Source organism: Cryptomeria japonica, chromosome 1 (genome assembly GCF_030272615.1).
Source record: "Cryptomeria japonica chromosome 1, Sugi_1.0, whole genome shotgun sequence".
NCBI lineage: Eukaryota > Viridiplantae > Streptophyta > Pinopsida > Cupressales > Cupressaceae > Cryptomeria > Cryptomeria japonica.
In genome coordinates, this window is record NC_081405.1 from 397,534,519 (window position 1) to 397,556,430 (window position 21,912).

Consider the following 21,912-nt stretch of genomic DNA (forward strand, 5'->3'; position numbering starts at 1 on the left):
GATCATAGACTGTCTGTATTTCCTCTCTAAGGGCTGAAATTTCTCTTGCCACACTCTGAACTGTTCCTTCTTTCTGGCAAAGGGGCTCATTCTCATCTGAATCACCTCAAGGGATGACAGCGGGTGAAGGCAGTGATGCCTGAAATGTCTATGCTTGGACCATAAGATTATCCACTTTGTCTTCAACCTAAAATCCACCATGATAAAAGCAGACATTGCACAATCTTGACACTCGTGTTTGCTATAAGCCCTCCTGAACCAGAATTATCTTAATAAACTTAAGGGAAGCCAGATTAGAATTGAGAAAGGTATTTTTTAGATGTCTATCTGAGACAGCACCTCCATGAAGGGAATTTCTTCCCTTTCTACTTCAAACTGGCAGCTTCATCTTCCTGCCTGTGCACCAGAGCAAATCAGAGAACCAGTAAGAAAATTTCAAAAAGCAATAGAAACAATGCCCGCAAGCAATCCTTTTGGCCAAAATTATAATCCTTTTGCACATGCTGCATGAGGTTAATAAATGTAGCTTGAATCACAATAAACACTCTATCACATATCCTTACTAAAATCCTTCTAAGGAGCAAGCAAATATAAAAAGGGGATTACAGAATTATCATACATGGGAGCAAAAGACATTTGCTGTTGTGCCCACACCTCGGAAATCAATTTGGAAGGTTATTCTCTGAAAGGATTGGAGGCAGACCTTTGCAAGAGCATGCCTTTCATTGATTAGGGCTGAGAAAGACAATTGATTGGCACCTACGTTTGAGGTAATCTGTACTCCTATTTTGTTCCCTGAAACAACAGACAAGGAAGACCTCATCTAACTTGCTGCATATAATGCAAGCTTCCAAAATCCCATTATTCAGTTTAAAATTTTTAGTTGATCCCTTGGTAAGAACTGAAATGATAATCTGAGAATATCCTTTTACCATCAAATACCAGCAATTTGACAAAAGAGCCACCTTCACCTCTTCCAACTAAGCTCCCAATTCGGCCTCCTTATTTGATTTAGTACCTAAAAAATAAGAATTGCCATTTATAATCTAGCCAGCAGCATCTTTTAGAAGGAAGCCAGCACCAGTTGGACCTGGAATGCCCCCAGAAGCACTGTCAAAATCAGCTTCACCCATCGGTGGCTTTCTTCCACAAATTGAAGGACCTTTCTTTGTTGTTCTTGATAAGCCCATTGATGGGGGCAGGTCACTGTTAGAATGTTTCTTGGAAATAAAGGCAAAAATCAATAAAATATTAGACCACTTCGGGGTGACCTCCAAAAATCAGAATATGAACTTAACAACTTATGATTTTTAGGAGAAGACTTTCTCTTCCATATATATATACATAATCAGGTAGTGACACACTCCATCCTAATTAGGTCAGCGAAAGGAATTAACTAGAGATAATAAATGAAAATATTATGGTTAAGCATTCCACAAATGCTTAACCTTATTACACAATTAGGAAGATGAATATTAGGGGCATAAGATGCCTATTACCTTTGAAAAAGTGTTGTCCTCAACACTTAGCAACTTTGGGTGCTTTTTTATATAAATTTCTCATCTTCCTGTGGCTTAGCTTCAGATGGTAGATTTTTCCACTTGATTAGGAATTAAAAAAAAGGCTTAGTTTTGCAACTATTTCATTCGTTTCTTTCTGCTTGGCTTAAGTTCCAATTTTTTTTCCTCCATCTAACTCAGGCAATTATGATTGGATTGGAAGCTTATTACCTTTTACTTTCTTCAGGCAAGAGTCATGAAATATAGGATGAATTTTGGAAGAGGGTGGACGTTTTAACTTTTAAGCTATACTGCTGATTTAGTGGAGAACCTTAAAGAGACATGAAATATAGGATAAAGTTTGAAAGAAGGTAGAAGTTCCAACTTTCAAGCTATGCTGCTGATTTATTGGAGAACCTTATAGGAATCAGAAAATTTAGGTGCAGGCTTGATGCTCATATGTTGCTTAAGTGACATTTGTTTGTAGGGTAGCAACTGAAGAAATACTCAATCTGCCTCTCACTGGTACTGGTGTTGATTTTTGCATATTTTTAATTGTATTTTGCGCCACAATTAATCCTCCTTGAGGATTTAAAGTATTTCCTGTTGGTGTTGAGGGTATCGATAAAGAGCCTCAAGTGGAGTCATCTTTGTTGATGTGTTAAATGATGTGTTATACCATCATTTTTCCAGTGAAAGCCATTTGGACCATTGTGCATGATTGTTGGAGGGAAAGCAACATAGATTTCCTTCCAAACATTTATTTACAATTTCTCTTTGGTCATTTGATTGTGCATGATAAGATAAGTTTGGCCCCATGTTGCAAATAAGTTTGGCCAAAAGATGCCAGTGAAGATAGGGTCATGATCACTCAAAATGGTTTTGAGAATACCATGGAGTTCTTTTATGTTTTTCATGAATACTTCTTCCACAATATCAGCTGGAAATGGATAAGAGTCCACATAAATGTCCATACTTAGTGAGTATATCCACAACCAAAATCACATCAAGGTTATTTGACTTTGGTAAACCGGAAATGAAGTTCATCAATATTTCCTTCCAATGTTGTGCTGGTATGTCTAATGGTTGTAAGAGGCTTGGGGTTTTTACTATTTCACCTTTATTTTGTTGTCATATCAAATTTCGGTCACAAATTTTATAACATGCCCCTTAAGATTTCACCAAAAGAAATCTTGGTTTATATGGTGATAGGTGTCTAACAACCTCGAATGTTCTCCTATCGGCGAGTCATGCATCTTAGACAATATGCTAGCTTTCAACTGAGAATTTTCAAATTAAAAGAGCATATCTTTGTACCATAAGAAGTCTTCTTTAAAAACATACTTCTCTAAACAAAATGGGTGTTGTTGAAGTCGTTGAATGAGCTTCTTTGTTAGAGGATCATGTCGCCTCTCTTGTCGTGCAACTTCTACCCATTTAGGTTGTAATAAAGAAATGACATAAATTGTTACTTACTTTTTTTCATATTGAGAAATGGCATCGATTGCAATATTTTCCTTATATTTTTTGTAAATAATTTCAAAAGTCACACCCTAGCTTCTTGGTGATCCATTTTTGTTGCTCCAAAAAAATATTTTAGATTTTCATGATTTGTTTTGACTTTGAAATTTAGTCGTATTAGATATTGGTACTATTTTTTATTGCATAAATTATAGCTAACATTTCTTTCTTATATGTGGGCCTTACTAAGTTCTTTCCTTGGAGTTGTCTACTCTCAACTGCCAAGGGATGCCCTTCTTTCTTGCATTGCCCCAATGCCACGTATAGAAGCATCACATTCAGATACAAATGTTTAGAGAAGTCTGGGCTACCTAAACCCAGGAGTGGAAGTAAGAGCTTCTTGAGTTGCTAAAATGCTTGGGTGACTTTATCGGACCATGGAAAATAATATTTCTTCAATAGTGTTGTTAGAGGTACTGCTATGTGAGCATAGTTACAAAGAAATCTTCTATAATATCCTGTTACATCCATGAATCCTCTCAAACTTATGATGCTTTTAGGTTTAGGCCACTTTTTGACTGCTGCAATCTTCTTAGGGTCCACCTCAATACCTTTATGTGACACTGCATGTCTAAACTCTAAAGTATTCCACTTCCTTCACCCCAAAGGCACATTTTTTATTTTTTCACAATAGAGTTGATTATCTTCCACTACCTACAATACCTTCTCATGTTCTTCCCATGCTTTACAATAGATGATGTAATCCCATTTTTCAAAATTATGCCAAGTTGAAACCCAAAACCTCCATCATACATTTTCCATGGGTTTTGGGAATTTCATAGCAGAAAATGAGATTAAAATAATAGTAAAGAGGGCCTCAATTAAAGTTGCAATATAAAATAAGGTCTCTTATAATTAAAGCTATTTTTAAATAATTCCTATCAAATGTCAATCAACGGTGATGAAGGAAATTTTAAGAGTTGTGTCTTTTGGAGGAAAACTCTATTTAAGAGAGGTCAAGCAAGGGGAAGGAGCCATATTGATCAATCATTCTGTTTCGCGATTGTACTCCTTGATTGGAGCATTGGTCTTTGCTTCAATAATCTGAGGATGAAAACCCTCTAGGTTTGGAATTGGAGGATGAAAACCCCTGATTTCCATCGCTGAATTACTTAACAAAAACCTCTAATTTGTACTTGGGGTGATCTCCTCCAGAGATTTTGGATGAGTTTCAAATTAAATTGAAAATTGTAATTACGTTGAAATCTTGTTGAATATACTTTTTGAAGATATTTTGATAATTCATAACTGTTTCCATAGCGCTATATTTGTCCAAGTTCTGGAAGCCTTTCATAGTGTCATAATTAAATTGTTTGGAGCAGCTCTTACAATGCCATTGTTGGCATAACATGTAGCTACTCTAAATGCGGATATCTTAATATAACAGACAGTTAATATTCATTGTAATGGATTATTTCTGGGATTACATTCGTGACTGTTCAGTGGTCTATTGTGGGTATTTGGCAACACTTTGCATAACAAACTAAATCAGAATTGGTGATTGATCACATTGGGAATGTTATGCTGTTCATACATAATTAATGTTTGTGATCTATATGTATGTTGATGTCTACCCTAACAATACTATACAGTTGGACTACATATTTATGACTAAGGGCAGATTGATGCCTGCAATTTGCATGTCTGTTTATCTATTCAAGCAAACTTGGTTTCGATTGAGACTTTCTTTGGGAACAATCAATAAAGAGACTCAATTTAGGCTGCCTCTGTGGAATAATAAGATTTTTTTATTAATTTCATTGTCTATAAGTATTGTATTTATACTTCTAGTTGTATAGCAATTAATAGTATCCAAGCTGGTTGCAGAGCAAAAGCTTGGAAATTGTTGAAGGTATTCAAAATTGATTAGACTATCGTTGAACAATCCAGTGGGATATTATAGATGAGGATATGATTAAAGAATACCAACACAAATTTTCAAAGAAATGGGCAGAACATTGAATTCATGAGGCTTTGAGAAGTTGGTGGTGCATTAGTGAGACCAAATGTCATAATTAAGACTTCACAATGAACCTTACATGATCTAAAGGCAATCTTATGTACATCCTCCATCAAATTTGATGATAACCTTAGAGAGTGATCTTGTTGAGCTCCTTATACTTTGGGGACATGCTTCATCACATATCCTTCTACTTAACCATAATCACAAGAGATGAATATGCACTTTTTCTGGGACAAACAATGCCTCAATCCAACATTTCATTAACCACTTTTTCAGAGTGATCTTTTTGAGCTCCTTATAATTTGGGGACATGCTTCATGACATATCCTTCCACTTAACCATAATCACAAGAGATGAATATGCACTTTTTCTGGGACAAACAATGCCTCAATCCAACATTTCAATTAACCACTTTTTCAATGTCGTACTTTTATTCGTATGGATAGAGATATGTCTAATAATAGGAGGAATACTTTGTGGTATTAATTCAATGACACGTCCATGGTCTCTAACTGGAGGCAGATCCTTGGGTTCTTGAAAGACTCATGGATGGTGTTTAATGATCTCTTGATGCAATTGTCATGTCCCATGCTTTTGAAAATAGTTATGCCAATATGCCATAAGATCATTTCTTTGTAACCTCTCCATCCTATGAGCTGATAATTTGGCTTGGTGGTGATTGCATTCCTATTAGTTTATACGTCTATCCATTTATATTGAAAATACGTCTTTAAAATTGAAGGATAGTATTCCCAATTGTTTAGCCCAGTGCATGCTCAAAAGCGTCTCGTTTTTCCTTCTTTTATGGTTAAAGAAATAAAAATTAATTTACAACCTGTTAAATTTTGTTATAAGTTTTCCCTTTTTTATGTTTCCTGTCAAGAAGACTCTGGTTCTTTTAGAGTGCATAGAACTTAGAAGTCTAAAAAATGGTTCCTCTTGGGCATTCGTTTATCTGAGAATTTGTTCCTTTAAAATCTAAAGTTGTCCCTGGGAATCGGATGGGAGATATTTGTATGGAAGCTTGTTCCAGATCATCAAAAAATTGACTTTACCTCTAAACCGTAGGGCAATATCTTCTTTCAGGTAATATGGCTGGAAATGTGTACAAAATTAATCATACCTGCAGAGGTTTTCAGGTATTGTATTGGTTTCTGTTAACTATAACCTTTTCATTCTGTTTGAACTATAGCTGCCAACATTTCCACAGAAACATTAGAGGCTGCTTGTCAAGCTTACCCAGCAATGATATTGGTCTTCTGACCTTAGCATCTGTGCTTTGGTCCAGTATCTCAGAAGTTTGTCCCTGGATGAGCCCTACTCAATTCTTTGTGATGTGAAGTAAGCCTCAACATCGGCTCCTCCATCTCCGAGAACCTTCCTTTTCCTGCAGTCAAATCGTCACCATGATTAGGCATTCTGCAATAACAAGCCATTGTCAACTTGATTGACCCTCGGCCAAAATAATTGCAGCTTTTGGTGAAGTCAAGGCCATAAAGATGCACAAAGCAGAACAAGATGAAACAACGAATGGACATAGTCCTTGCTTTCATATAATTATTGATGGCACAACCTCTGGCAAAAACCCTCTCATCTTGATTTTCTACTAAATGCCCCTCCTGATATGGAGCCAGCCTTCTTGGTCTGCTTGTTCAAAACTCAAGACAGCCAAAGCTGTTTATGTCCTCCAAGCCATACTTGAATCTTGTCAGTACAGGCAACGGCCAGCTCACTCAAGAAGGAAAATAGGTTCACCAACTGAGATTCTACTCAGGTTTGTGTTGTGTGTGATCATTCGGTTCTGATTCTGAAGATGTTCCCTCACCTGATGTGGTTGATCTTACAAACTGGCTTTTTGGTTGCAGCATGAATAGTGGTGCATGTTGATCAGGATCAGAGTATCAGCAACCCAGGGCATTCTCAGTCTAATATTGCTGCTGTGATGGTCTTAGTTAGATTTCTTTTTTTAATCAAGAGGAATTGAGAATTGAGCCCAGCAACACAGAGCATTGCACTTTACAGGGTGAGCCCCTCCCATAACCTCTTAGGCAGTGGGTAATAGAACCTCATCCACACCGTGGGCAAATCAGGAGTCAATCCCATGACCTGGGCTAGCTAAAGTTGCAGCCGAGATTGAGTGAGCCGACCCCAGGGGTTGACTGTCTTAATTAGATTTAATGTTTTACATTTTTTCCTTAGCTTCAGTTTAGCTTTTGTTACTCAGACTATATTTGTGGCTCTGAATGTTTTTCTCTATTCTTAAGTCCTGTACCACTGTCAACATGTTTTTCTGCAAATCTTTGAGTTTTGGTTCGGTTGTTTGAGCAAGTCCAGTCGCCAAAATTTGAAATTCTATATGCAAAAATAGTCTGTTGGTTCTTAGATTTGGGTGTTGAAATAATTTCATTTTATCAGTGGTTCCATGGGGGTTTTCTTTTGGTCTAGTGATTTTCTTCTATCTCTTTTAACTTTTAAGCATGTTATGTCTTTGTGCAAACATTTCTGACCAGAGTATGGCAATAATGCACATTCATTTTCATCACTTTTACTGGGTAATCTACTTTTTAATGGCTTGATAGTGCTGGAACAGAACTCAAGTCCTTGAAGCTAACTGAAATGGGTTGCCATCATCAGGATTAGGATTGTATTTGGCTGTATGATCTAGAAACCTTATTATGTTTATCAGATGTTTAAACTGTACTAAGGTGCCTCCAAACTGCTGTACCCACTTGATCTGTCCCTTCCGCTGAATCAAGAGCTTTAAATTAGCTACCTTGATGGTGCATTTGGTTGCTTCCAAACAGTGGAGGATTCCTATGGATAGCCCGCAGATGATTGTAAATTGCTCATTTCCTCCTTCGATCCCTTTGCAAAAGTTATCACGTTATTTTGAGATGTTTATAAATTTTTGTGTTAACAATTGAAACTATCTTCAGGATCCTGTCTACATGTATGCTGAGATCTATTATTTTGCATGCAATTGTAGCCGATGTGCTAACTTTAGAAGCGATTCCTGTTCTATTCATTATTGCCACTCTTATGGCCTTTTTTCACAGTTTCTGTTAGAGCTGGACAGTTACAATTTTTTGCTAAATGCCAAGTTGAATGTCATGTGATCTTAAATTTGAATGATTATAATTCAGTGTTCCATTTAAAGAGTGTTATTGTAGGATATCGGCAACTTTGTGGATAATAATTGGTGTTTTCTGTGGTTTTGGTGTGGAGCAGGCTCAGAAGAGGTGCAGCTGGAGATGGCAAATTACCTCGGTGAAATAGTCCTTAGTAATGAAGGAAAGGTGCTTGTAGCGGAAATGGCTACTAAGACACTGGTGAAGATAATGGGAAGTGGAAAAGTACTAGCAAGGGAATCTGTTTTGAAGGCTTTAAACCAGATTTCTTCGTATGATGTGAATGGGAGAAAACTAATTGAAGCTGGTATTCTTCCACCTCTTATCAAGGATCTCTTTACTGTGGGGGCAAATCAACTGCCAATAAAGATGAAGGAAGTCTCTGCAGCAATTCTGGCAAATGTTGTAAGCTCTGGTTTTGAATATGAGGCAGTTCCTATTGATGCTGATGGGGACACACTTGTCTCAGAAAATATCATTCATAATTTACTGCATCTGATTAGTAATACTGGGCCTGCAATAGAAGCAAAGCTGCTCCAAGTGCTTGTTGGCCTGTCCAGCTCTCCAGATGCTGTTCTTAATGTAGTCACTGCCATTAAAAGTGCTGGAGCTACTATAAATCTCATTCAATTTATCGAAGCACCACAAAAAGATCTGCGAATTGCATCAGTGAAACTACTGCAACGGCTCTGCCCTCATATGGGCCAGGAACTTGCAGATGGTTTGCGTGTGACTACTGGCCAGCTTAGCACTCTAATCAGAATCATGGGTGCAAATGGATTAACAGAGGAACATGCAGCTGCAGCGAGTTTGCTGGCAAATCTTCCAGTAATGGATGCTACTCTGACACGTTCACTTCTCGATGAAGGAGCTTTCCCTGTTGTGGTGAGTAGAATTCATGAGGTGCGACATGGAGAAACTAGAGGCAGCCGCTTTCTCACTCCATACTTGGAGGGGCTAGTTGGCGTCTTGGCAAGATTTACATTTTTGCTCGACGATGAAGTGGTCGTTGCTCTTGCTAAGCAATACAATTTGGCATCTTTGTTTACAGATTTACTTCAAACAAATGGCCTTGATGAAGTACAAAGACTGTCTGCTGTTGCACTTGAAAATCTCTCTGCCCATTCCAATGCTTTGTCAGAATTTCCAGAAATTTCTAAAGGTGGCTTTTGTGATTGCTTATTTCCCCCACCTAAGCCAACTGGTCTTTGCCCAGTTCATCATGGAATTTGCTCATCCAAAAATACCTTTTGCCTTCTTGAAGCAAAGGCAGTAACTAAGTTGGTAGCATGTCTTGATCATGCAAATGTATCTGTTGTTGAAGCATCTCTTGCCGCAATCTGTACTCTTGTGAGTGATTCAGTTGATGTAGAACGTGGGGTTCAAATTTTGGATCAAGCAGATGCGATACAACCTATACTAGATATTCTACAAGAACATAAGACAGAGGTGCTCAGGCAGCGGGCAGTATGGACGGTTGAAAGAATACTCCGCAGTGGTGATCTTGCTCGCACCATCTCTACTGATGCCAATGTACACACAGCATTGGTTGATGCCTTCCGTTATGGTAATTACAATTCTCGGCAAGTTGCAGAAAAGGCTTTGAAACATCTGAACAAAATTCCAAACTTTTCTGGGGTCTTTCACAAAATCGGTTAAGATTTTTGCAATTAAGATTGTATTGTTGTAGTGATTTGCAGCATATGGATAAGGTTCCAGTTCAGGAAAAGACATCTGTTGTGAGATTTATACTAATTATTTCTCTTGGCAGCTGTAGGACATAGTAGAGGGGTGTATCTATATCCAAATTTGTCAAAGTTGGGCATCAAGTAGAATTTAAGAGGGCAGCTTTTGTGTTTAATCTGCTAGTGATTAATTTTCTTTGCATGTATTCTAGTTCCGTGTGATGTGTTAACCTGAATATATCCAATTCTTTTACCCATTTACCTACAAGAAACAGTTAATTTTGCTGTAAAAATGAGTTGTTTAAGTATATGCTTTCTGTGCAAAAACGCTTTGCGTTATGTGATTTTACAAGAAATCGAATTGCTATTTTTTTCTAGTGGGTCAAGAAATTCATGAACCTATATATCCTATTTGGTTGTGATATTCCGGTCTATTAAATCACCTGTTTTTAATAAAATGATTTGTTTTTCTTTCATTTAGAAACCTACTACAAGAAATTTATGAACCTATATATCCTATTTGGTTGTGATATTCCGGTCTATTAAATCCCCTGTTTTTAATAAAATGATTTGTTTTCTTTCATTTAGAAACCTACTACATGTAAAATATGCCATCCAAGAGATCTGATCTTGTATTGGTCATAATTTTTTTAAATTCGAAGGGATGATTTCATTATGATATGTTGAAGGGTTTTGCATTTTCAAACGGTCAAAGCTTTGTTGTTGCTCTATTCTACATATTGAGTTTATTCTCCTACGTCATGAACTCATTTTTGAAAATTGTATGATCCTTGTTGATGTGTTTCTTAGGACACCTCGAACACAGAATAAAATACCACGTATTCTATCCTCTTTTGAACAAATAAACCGCACATGCTAAACAATGTGATCAAATTATTGAAATTTTATGTATCGTTGTTAATTTTTAATTTAAACAAAAATAATTTGATTTGTATATTTAATTAACATTTTATGTATATTAGTTTATTTTTTATTCTATTGTATCAAAATGATTTTAAAAATCATATATTGGAAAAAATATTAGAATAATTTTATTTTATAAATATAATTTTGTATTTTATATAGTGAATTATAATATTTTAAAAAGATATATTGATATTCAAATTTAATTTAAATTAAATATAATAAATTATAATATTTTAAAAGAAAATATTGATATTCAAATTTAATTTAATCATAATTTAGATTATTGTAAGATACATATTTTTTTCATTGGTAAATCTCTTCCCCAAGCGCTACATTCCTTCCTCCTACACCATTCCTCCCATCTCTCTCAACCTATCCTGCTCGATCTCCACCCTTTCCTTCCCCCGACTTTCCTTTATTCTCTCCACCCTTACCTCCGTGCTCCACCTCTCTTCTCCTCCATGCCTTCCAACTCCACTACTCTTCCTCCACCTCTCATCTCCTAGCTTGCCTACCAACTCCATTTCTCTTCCTCTACCTCTCTTCTCCTCCCTGCCTCCCAACTCTACTTCTCTTCCTCCACCTCTTTCTCCACTCATCTCCTCCCCGCCTACCAACTCTATTTCTCTTCCTTCACCTCTCATCTCCTACCACCTGCCAACTCCGCCTCTCCTTCCTGCTCGCACCACCAACTCCTCTATCCCCTCTTCCTTCTCCTCCTCTCCTATCTCCGCCGCACCATGCACCAACATCTCCATATGTCTCCTTTCTCCACCTTCATCTGCCTCCCTCCTTGTCTTACCCTTCATCTACTCCTCTATACTTCGCTGTCAACTCTTAGCTTTGCCACCTTGCATCCTCCCATCGCCAAGCACACCTCCTACTTCCTTTCAGCTTCATCCTCCACGTCCTGTGTGACCAAGCCACCAGCCAACACCATCGTCTGTTACTCACCTGCTGCCAATCAATCGAACCCACCATCCGCTTCATCCTCCAACACCATCGTCTGCTACTCAACTGCTGCCAAGCAATCAAACCGACCATCCACCACGGGAGTCAGCGGTTGCCACGAGATCCATCCATCCCCGCCACAGATTTGGCAAAGGCGGGGACTCGAACACAAGACCGTTGAGTTGCAACGGCGTGTAGCCACCGCAATAGTTGCAATTAGTTTAAAATAATAAATAAATATTAATAATAGTTGCAATTCTTTTGTAACTAAATTTGCCTCTATTTTTTAATTTGATTTAATTATATTTTCTACAATATATATTTTAATTGTATTAGTTGTTCATCTATATATTATATTTAATAATATTAAAAAATTTAAAAAGAATAATTTAAAAAAAGGATTTCAAAATTAGTTTTTCAAGAGTAAAATTTTGATTAATACAAATAATGTAAAATTTATAATCTACTCCACCTAATATCAATAGTTTCAATAATTTAATAATTATTATATTAACAAAATAAAATTATTTATTATTACAATTATAATTTTATAAAACAACTTATAATAATAATTATATTATTTTATTTTAAACAAAATATAAATAATAAAATTAAATACTTTAATAAAATTAAAACTATAGTTATATTTAATATTTTAATATATTAATTACAATTCATTATATATTACAAAAAAATAATTTTTATTTATCTACTTATCTTACTACATATATTATTTGTACTACAATATTAAGACGACAAATATTCACCACTATGTGACTTGTTTTTAATGTTCATTTTGATTTCATAAATTATCATTTGCTTATTTTACAAATATATGATTTACGATATAGCTTTTAGAGTCCTTAGTATTTCTAGATGTTTTGGCGATATCAAAAGGCTTTGAATCTGGTTAAAAATTTGGTAGTTGTCTTCTAATGTATTAAACTGCACAACCTTGATTTATTAATTATTCAGTTGCCAATCTACAACCAGAGTATCTCAGGATGAGACGTATTAGACTCTTTGTGATATTTGTGACCTCAAATTAATGTTTTATTTGGTCCTCTGAGTACCTACACAAATATTACAGTATCCATGCTTTCTTACAATGTTTTCATACATGATTTCTTCAATGGCTAGATCGTTGGAGAATTGATATGCTTTGTCTTTGCAAATATTACTACTTCATAGGTGGAATTCTTGAACTACTTTATAGGTGGAATTCTTGAAAATGATATTTCAAATACTACCAAAAACAAGAGGAAAGTTTTCCACAAATGATACTTAAAACATAAATAAAAGTGGTCCCCGGATGCTCTTTTAGAGCATCCTAAATGTGTTGTTTGTATTCTGAAGTAAGATTTGAAATATCCAAACAGGGACTAGTCAGAGGTTTCAATCTATAGAAGATGAAAACAATTTTAATGTTCACGAGGCTAAACATAGTCAATGGGACAACCTATCCAATCAAATCAACCTCTTGCAAATCAATTTTTTTTCTATGCAAGTTGATGATGAGTGCCCTCAACTTCTTCGATGTAATCCTCACTGAATAAATTATACCAGGAGTTAGCCATTAATATTTTAACAAATTTATCCCTGCTTTCCTCAAAGGCATGACACTAAAAAATATTCATCTTCACTTTCTTGAAAGTGCAAAAAGTGCACACTCTTTCTTCCCAAGCCTCTTTTGGCCTTTTTCAATGTCTTATCTCACAATGAAGTTGGTGAGAGTTAGTTCTAAGTTGAGCAATAAGAATTTTATCTCTCCATGAGATATTGGCCCCTATGTAAGATTTTGTAGCTGATCAATTGTGGGATTAAACACATTGACATAATATTTTTTCTTTCTTCCTAGCCCTATACCTAAAATATTGTTGTAGATCTTATCCATCATGTAAAATTTTTTCTCTTTGTTATTTGTGGGGCACATATTCAATTAAATATTCCATTTACTCATCCATTTGATATTTTGCTGCATCCAAGTCTTCTTTCTTTTGCACAATATGTCATTAAAGATAACCTTAGGTCATCTACCTTCTTTCATTTGCTCGGTTATTTTTTAGATAGCATATGGGAAACGCCATAACCATTGCTTCAATTGGGGCAACTCCATGTTTTCTTACACAATGGTTTCATATGTAACTTCTTCAATATTATAGGATCCATATTTCCTTACTCAATGGTTTCATATGTCACTTCTTCAATGGTTGGACTATTGGAAAATCAAATCATATTTTTTTGTTTGCATATATTACTACAATATATGTGGAATGTTGGAAAATAATATTCCCAATAACTACTAAAAGCAAAAAGAAAATATTTTGGAAATGAATTACTTCAAACATAAACCAAAAGTTGTTTTTTGAATAATTTTCCAACAAATCTTAAAATATGTTATTTAATGTAATTGGCTTTTGAGTTAAAATTTGGAGTAACAAAATAGGGATAAGTCAAAAGTTTTAGTCCAAGAGCAAGTTATGCAATGAATGAACGAATGAATATTTTTAATAACATTCACAAGGCCAAACAACCAATGGGACCTACAAACAATCAATAAAACAAATAAGCACGAAAAACCTAAAATAGAAAAACCCAGTAACACAGTACATACTTAATCTCTTTTTTCTTTCGTATCTTGGATCTTCTACTATGTATCTTGATCAAGAAATACGCAACTTTTATTCTCTCTCTTTTCTTTAAGCAGATTACTTAAGGTGTTCACATTTAGTTTCTCAAAGTAATTGATCCGGATATCTTTATAAGATGAACACTCCATGATGTAATGCCATCCTATTTCCACCATTTCTTGAGTGCAATAACAATACCTTCTATATGTCCTCTCTTCTTTAAGTATCATCCATCTTCTGATTTCACATCTAAGTTGATGCAAACTAGTTCTCATTGAGCCATTAGCATTTTTGCTTTCCATTTTATTTTTATTCCTATGTAGTTCTTTTGTGTATGGTCATATGTGGGATTGAAATGTTCATTATAGTAGTCTCTTTTCTTCCCAAGTTGTCCTATCCACATGCTTTCTTTGATTTTTTCTTGCACATACACTTTTATTCCCTATTGTTATTGGGCATTATTTGGGCAAGTTGCTTATGGTCTTAAAGATGTCATAGAAAAACTTAAGAGGCTTTTAAAGTCCATATTGTTAGAAATGGCTTTTTCAGATCACTATTGTAATGGTGAATAGGCATATCCATGTCAATTAAAATTTAGTTTTGGGTACATTATGATGGAATACCTTAACATGATTGTGTTATCCTCGATTTCAGTTCGCTTCAATTGTGGGATAATCCATACGAAACTTGTCTGTTTCGTAGCTCACATCCTCTAAGCACATTATTTGAGTCAAATATCAGTTGCTTTCATGCATAGGTTTGACCCCATGGAAAACATTTCGATCGGATCTCTTTTTGCCCTTCTAAATTTGCAAAAAATTCACTTTCCAAAGTTAGTCATTTTTCTGTATTTGTGTAATTTCAAGATTTTTTTCCCCCCAAAATTACATTCTTTTCCTTTTTTGTAGTAATGTGTATTTCAGGTTTTGAAACCCAAAATACATATTATCCAAAGCTATATATACTTCGGGTTTCAAAACCTGAAATACATATTCATCACCGATGAACATGCACTTTAGCTTTTGAAACCCAATGTACATATTCAACTCTCACACATTTAAATTGACTTTAGGGCTTCTTTTTAGTCATTTTTTCCCTTCTGTTTCTCAAAGTGATTGTGTTGCCTCTGCTTATTTTTGCTCTCCTTTCCTGTTCTTAAAGTCACCTGTGAGTTTCTTTCACGTTTTCAGGTATGTTATTTGTGTTTGCCTTTTTGTTTTTCGCTATTTTTTAAAATTTATTTCTTTTCATTTTTCCTTCATTTTAGGGTTTTCGTTTCTTGGTTTTGTTTTCTTAAAAGGGAAGGTGGGGTTATTCCTTGCCTTGCCCTTTTTTTCTCATTGTTCTTCATTGTTTTGTTCAAGATTTGAATCCTGAACAACACGACTCTCACCAAGTCCTTATGTTGTTTGGAATTCAAATCCCGAACAACGACAAACAACAAAACCACAAGTTTGAGGTTTATCCCTAGCAAGGTGTGGTTCGGGTTTACAAACCCAAACTACATCCTCTGCCCTTGACATGGTGTAGTTCGGGTTTCTAACCTAGAACCACACTTTCCTATCACCACAATTTACATATAACATTGTGTGTTGGACGAGATTTGAAACCCAACCAACACATAAAACCCTTTGTGTTGGAAAGGTTTCAAAGCCCGACCAACACACATTACATTTGACCAAAACTAAATCCAATATATTTTAGGGTTAAACCTCAAACTACATTGTTTCAAAGTCAATGTGGTTCGGGGTTTAAACCCTGAACTACAATATCACCAACCGTTGAACCATATCTATACTGCATATGTATGTCGGGGTTTAAACTCAACCAACACTTGAGGCAATTCCTACCAAGTGCAGATCGGGGTTTAAACCTTGACCTACACTATAATATTCCTAATGTGTACATCAGGTTTTAAAATCTAATATACACAACAAAGTTTTTCATAAGTGTATATCAGGTTTCATAACCTGATATACATAACAATTGCACTACCTTGTCATATGTGATTCAGGATTTAAATCTTGATTTGCATAAGTCTATTATATATCCTTTTATACATTTTGATAATTTTTCCCCAAAATGCATTTTTGATTTAAGATGTAGAATTTTCCTAACTTTGGGGAAATTGTCAAAACAACATTGCAGCTTCCTCCGACATGTCTAAGCCCTCTCCAAGATAAAAAACATGAATTTTTCTTGAAAACTTCATTGTCTTCAAACATCAATGATACCAAAGACATATAGATCGAGCATGTTGATATGTTCGAGTTTTTGAAGAGGGTTAACAATTAGCCATTGCCTCTTGAGATGTAACAAGCTGTTAATAGCAAAATACATTGGCAGCCTCATTCCTAGTATCCACCCACGAGTCCAAGTTTGTTCTAGTAGTAGAAACCTACTTCAAGGTGGATGAAAGGTGTGTGAGAGATGTAGATGGAAATATCATAATAAGGTTGCATTGCAAATTCTTTGATAAAGTTTTCAAATGTCCCGATGTTGAAGAATATGCTAATATCACCATGCAATCAACACAAAACTATTACAGAACACACACCAACCAATGTAGAAGGATAATCAATACCAGTTAGCTCAAACAACAAAGGCATACAATTGAAAGGTGGCCTAAAACTCTCTGGAGAAGTGACTTCAAGGTAGAGGTAATTGATTGCCCTTCTCAGTAGGGTCAAAGGTCTTCTAGAATCTAATATTTTCAAGAATGGATGTACCAATACATCTATATCATTAAGAAGGAAAATCCGAAGATCTTTTGGGGCAAGCAAATTAGTAACGCTATCTGTGATCAGTTATCCAAAGTGCCAACTACTCTAAAGTTCTACATGAATTCATACTTGGTATATACAACTGCTTCAATGGGACACTTTACATGTCTAACCTTAGAAGGTGACATGAGGCAAGTACTAATGCATGGATATTACTCCCAATTTTCTTTGAAAAATAGTGCTAAGCATTTCAGAAGAGTCAATGATTCATTCTTTGGATCTTTCATGTGCATGTTTGATAAAAAGCTTGTGAAGACAAGGGCATCACAAGAGGCTTGGGATGTTGTCAAAAAATATGGTTATATGTATTTACAATTCCCAACCTTCACATATATCAGAGTGGGATACTTTGATGGCTATCCTTACATGCTTCCTAGATACCCCATTGATAAGATTGTACTCATGGAGTTGTGTAGATAGATCATGGCAGTACACGACAAACAATCCGAATCACACAAAGTTGGATTTAGATTCCCTCTCACCATTGGTAGGCATTCAGTGGCAACATCATGCAAGGCCAAGGTTGTGTAGATGAAATTACAACTGGTCACTCTGAAGATGTTTAAAAAAGGAGTGGATTTTGATTAGTGAGGAATGAAGGAAAAATTCAATAGGAGCTATACACGTGTGTTGGATAGAAGACACCTAGGCTGAATGTAGGATAGATGAGGATGTTAGGAGGATGGACTACAACATGCTCATATTGGAGAAAATAGAAAATTTTAACTTTGCTGACATTTCAAAAGATATTCAAGATGATAAGGACATCCTTGATCCAGTCTACAAGGCAAAGAAGATAGTCGATTCTCCTATTCTCCCAATTCAGTGGTCCTAAAAGGAGTCAACTTCTATTAGGAAATATTTTAGCTCATTTTAGCAAACACAAATATATGATTGCAAAAGAAAGGGATAAAGTTGAAACCTTTCAATGTAGGCTCAAATGAAGATATTGTAGGATGTATTGATAAAAAATCAAAGTTGAGGACTAAAAACAACGAGGATATTTAGTCTACCAAGAAGGAACCCAGATACAAGTTTACAATGGGTAAGGATAAGGGTGTGAAACAAGGAGAAACACCCACTCGAGCTGAAGAGCGAGTTGAAGAACAAGTTGAAGAAGAAGATAGAAAAGAAGGAGATGAATAAGAGGAAGAATACTTAGAGGAGGACCTACAGGATCTTTAAGTCACACTAGGACATGAACCCACATTAGAGGCTACTCTTGTGGTCTCTACTCCAATGTCTTCTATGGTAACTCCCTTTGTCTTTGGTGTTCAAACATTTCCTATGGTCTCTGTTGTCCCTGATATACCAATGGTTTTAGTTCAATGAATTCATTCCTCAACTACTAATGAGTTTATCTTTGAATCCCCTCATGAAAACATCGAGAATTTGTTCATAACACTCTCTTATTTCCCAAGTTTGTTGGAGGTATCCACCATTATTCTTTCTACAACTATGATATATTTTGACAAGTTTATGCCCGAGTCCTTGCCAAGTACTTCAACTATGGAAGTTACTTCAACTATCATTTAGGAATAGGCTATGACCACATAGACCTTCGTTACAAGTGCTAGAATAAATTCATGTACCCTTCCTCCTTGGTTGGACAAAATAAACCCTAAAGAGAAGAAACAAGCAATCTCCCTAGATGACTTTGATTTTGGTCAACTTGTTCCTACAAAGCCAAATGTTTTGAAAAAGGCTAAAACACTTTCAAGGGTGAAGGATCAATCGAGGAATAAAAATGCAGGAGTAGCCGTGCCTCCTCTAGACAAAAAAAATGAAGAAATTCAATCTTTTTACTATGTGGTAACAAGGATTGAGCTCAACAAGAAAACTTATGAAATTGTCAAGGATGATTTACATGCAACTTGGATGCATTTGTTGAAAAATATGAAAGAGACAAGGAAATCAAGGATTAGCTTAAGCTTCAAGTAGAGTAGCTCATTGTCATTCTAATAAAGATAATGTAGTCTTTTGAGGTGGTTGTAGGTTCATTTGTTGATGAAGAGGCTATCAAAAGAGATGAGTGTATTGGTGCACAAGGGATGACAGTAAGTGCATGGATTGGCAAGATGCTCTCACAAGGCACACATCTGTTAAGTTCCTCCATTAAGTTGTTGGATAATTTTAATAGTGCTAAGTCCGAATTGGACCAAACACTTGATATTCTATCTTAGGAATTACAAATGTAGGAAAAAGACCTTGATGCTTGGTTGAAGTTAAAGGAATTCAAATTGGAAGTGCTAGTGGATAATGGAATAATCCCCACTAGGAGGATGTACATTGAATAATGGGAAGTGATAAAGCATATAAAGGATGTTCTCAAGAAATTGATAAAGGATTTACGAGTGGGGTGAAAGTGTGGGTAAAAGCCTTGGCATCAGTGCCAAAGTCTCTTATCTCCCTTGAAAGTTACTTGATGAGAATCAGAAGACACTTCTTGTAGACACAATTATCCAATAATTCAGTTCACTAATTCAAATGGAGATTTAAATAGAAGATTTCACAATGTCTTCTATTGAAAAATTTGTGGATTTTCAAGTGACTTTGGATAACCTAGGGACCATTCTAAAGAAGCACAAGAAAGGATACTGTTGTATGTAAAATTCATCAGCAAATTAACTAGAAATCAGAGGGAAACCATGAATCCCTATCTAATCAAAGAATCCTAAAACAAACTCAATGAAATAATGCAAACAAGCAATAGGAATGTAAAATAAATCAATTCAAACTCCCTATTCCATGATCGCATGTAGCTTCCATTGTTCTTCTCTTCTTTGTGGTATGGTGGCTCTCAAATATCACGCTGGCAACCTGCAAATGACACAAAGATTCGAAGTTCGTGATTTATTGTGATTGTTTGTGATTGTTGAAAATGGAGATTGAATGCTCAATTTATAGATTATTGGAGATGATTGAATGAGAGGTGGAACAGACTGATTGAGAGGTGGAACTCAGGTGAGCTCACATGCTGATTGATAGTTGAACTGCTGATTTGGAGGTGGAACTCAATTGATTGAATAGATTAAATGAGTTAACTAATTGAGAAAAAAGCTGATTGAAAAATGAAAAAGAATGATTGGAGGATAATTGATTGATGACAAAGAAAGCTTTATTTAGAAAAATCTAACTAGAAGATAGAAAATGAATGATTGGAGAGAATTAAAGAAAAGATGTATTTAATCAATTAATTGAAAACACCAATTAAAATAAATTGAATAGTTAACTGATTGAAAGCTTTTTGGAAAAAAAGCAAAGTGGAAGATAGAAATAGGGATTGGAAAGATAATGATTTAATTAATTAATAAATTAAACTAATTAATTTAGCATGTGCTTGCACTTTGACTTTGATTTTCAATTTAATCTTTGCATGAGATTTAATTCAAATATTGAATTTATTTTAAATTCAATTTGTTATTTGAATATATTTAGAACTTGACTTTGATTTTCAATTTGATTTTTGAAATCATGCACATGTATTTGAAATTAGGAGAAATTAGAAGAATTTGAATTAGAAGAATTAATTGGTTAATTAAATAATTTAAAGAAACTATTTAATTATTTAGAATTTGACTTTAATAAAATAATAAAGATTATTTAAATTAAAGGGATTAAATCATAATTAATTAAATAATAAATATTTAATTAATGTTTAGAAAAGGGTTGAATGATTAATTGATTAGAAATAGAAATTGAAAATAAATTTATTTAAATAATAAGGATTATTTAAATTGAAAGATTAATAATCATAATTAATTAAATAATAAAAATATTTTATTAACATTAGAAAATGGTTTAAATGATTAAATGAAGATAGAATTGAAATAGAATAATTAGTAAGATGATGAGAAAATATGAATAAATAGAAGAATAAGATTAATTAATTTAATTAAATAATTATTTAATCAATTAGAGAAATAATTAGTACTTGATCAATGAGACATTTTTAGGTGTCTACAAATACATCAACATAGAAGACATTCTATCATGAGAGTTCAAGACCCTAGGATCTAATGAATCAAAGATGCAAGCTTCCTTTTAGAAATGTGAAGAGTTCTTGAAAAAGAACGAAGATGATGATAAAGACGTGTCATGAAGATGCAAGCTATTTTTCATGCTTTCTAGTTATGTCTTTTTATAAATAGAAAGTTACATGTAGACACAAGGCAAGTCCTAAGTCGAATCATACTGTACTATTGAACGTCAAAGTAGCTAGAGGTTTGCTATTTTTGCTGAAGGCTTTTCTCTATATGAAGGAGGGAGCCCCATTGCAAATATTATCTTTTAGCTTATGCATTGAAACTTTGCCAAATTGAAGAGTATTTCAAGAATTTGTGTTTAAAGTGTAAATCAAGATTCAATGAATAAAAAAGAAAGTTGGCATCTAATCTTTGTCTTGGATTCAACATGCTATGTGGTGAAATTGTTCTTACGTGTTGGCAATATTGCATTATAACAGACAATGAAAGATTGTTGGCATTTCATAAGGATATTGAGAAGGTTGTTGATGATTATGGATAAAATTGATTAAAGATGTTTACTATCTTGATATTATTATTTTGTCATTGATGTCAAGAAATTGATTTTCTAATTTAGTATGATGTTGCCATATCTTGAGAAGTATGATTTAAAAAATATAAAGATGTCGGGAAAAGAAACAGGAAAGAATATGATGAATAAGGGGATGAATAAGGTATTCAATGGGCAACTACTAATGAGTCAGACAATGATGAGATCATGATGTTTAGATTGTTTTAACATCATAGATATGTTGTAAATTGTAAAGGTTAATACTATACTATGTTACCAAGCAAGGAAC

The 21,912-nt window shown here is 34.8% G+C and overlaps 1 protein-coding gene across 3 annotated transcripts in view; it reads left to right on the plus strand.

Annotated features, from left to right (window-relative positions):
* LOC131070940 (U-box domain-containing protein 43) overlaps positions 1–10,057 on the plus strand; it is a 34,414-nt gene extending 24,357 nt beyond the window's left edge. For all 3 annotated transcript variants that reach the window (XM_058006646.2, XM_058006647.2, XM_058006644.2), the window contains one exon: positions 8,212–10,057. In XM_058006646.2, coding sequence (XP_057862629.1) covers positions 8,212–9,770 — 1,559 coding nt within the window. In that variant the 3' untranslated portion in view covers positions 9,771–10,057. The remainder of the gene's footprint in view (positions 1–8,211) is intronic.
* The last annotated feature ends 11,855 nt before the right edge of the window (positions 10,058–21,912 follow it).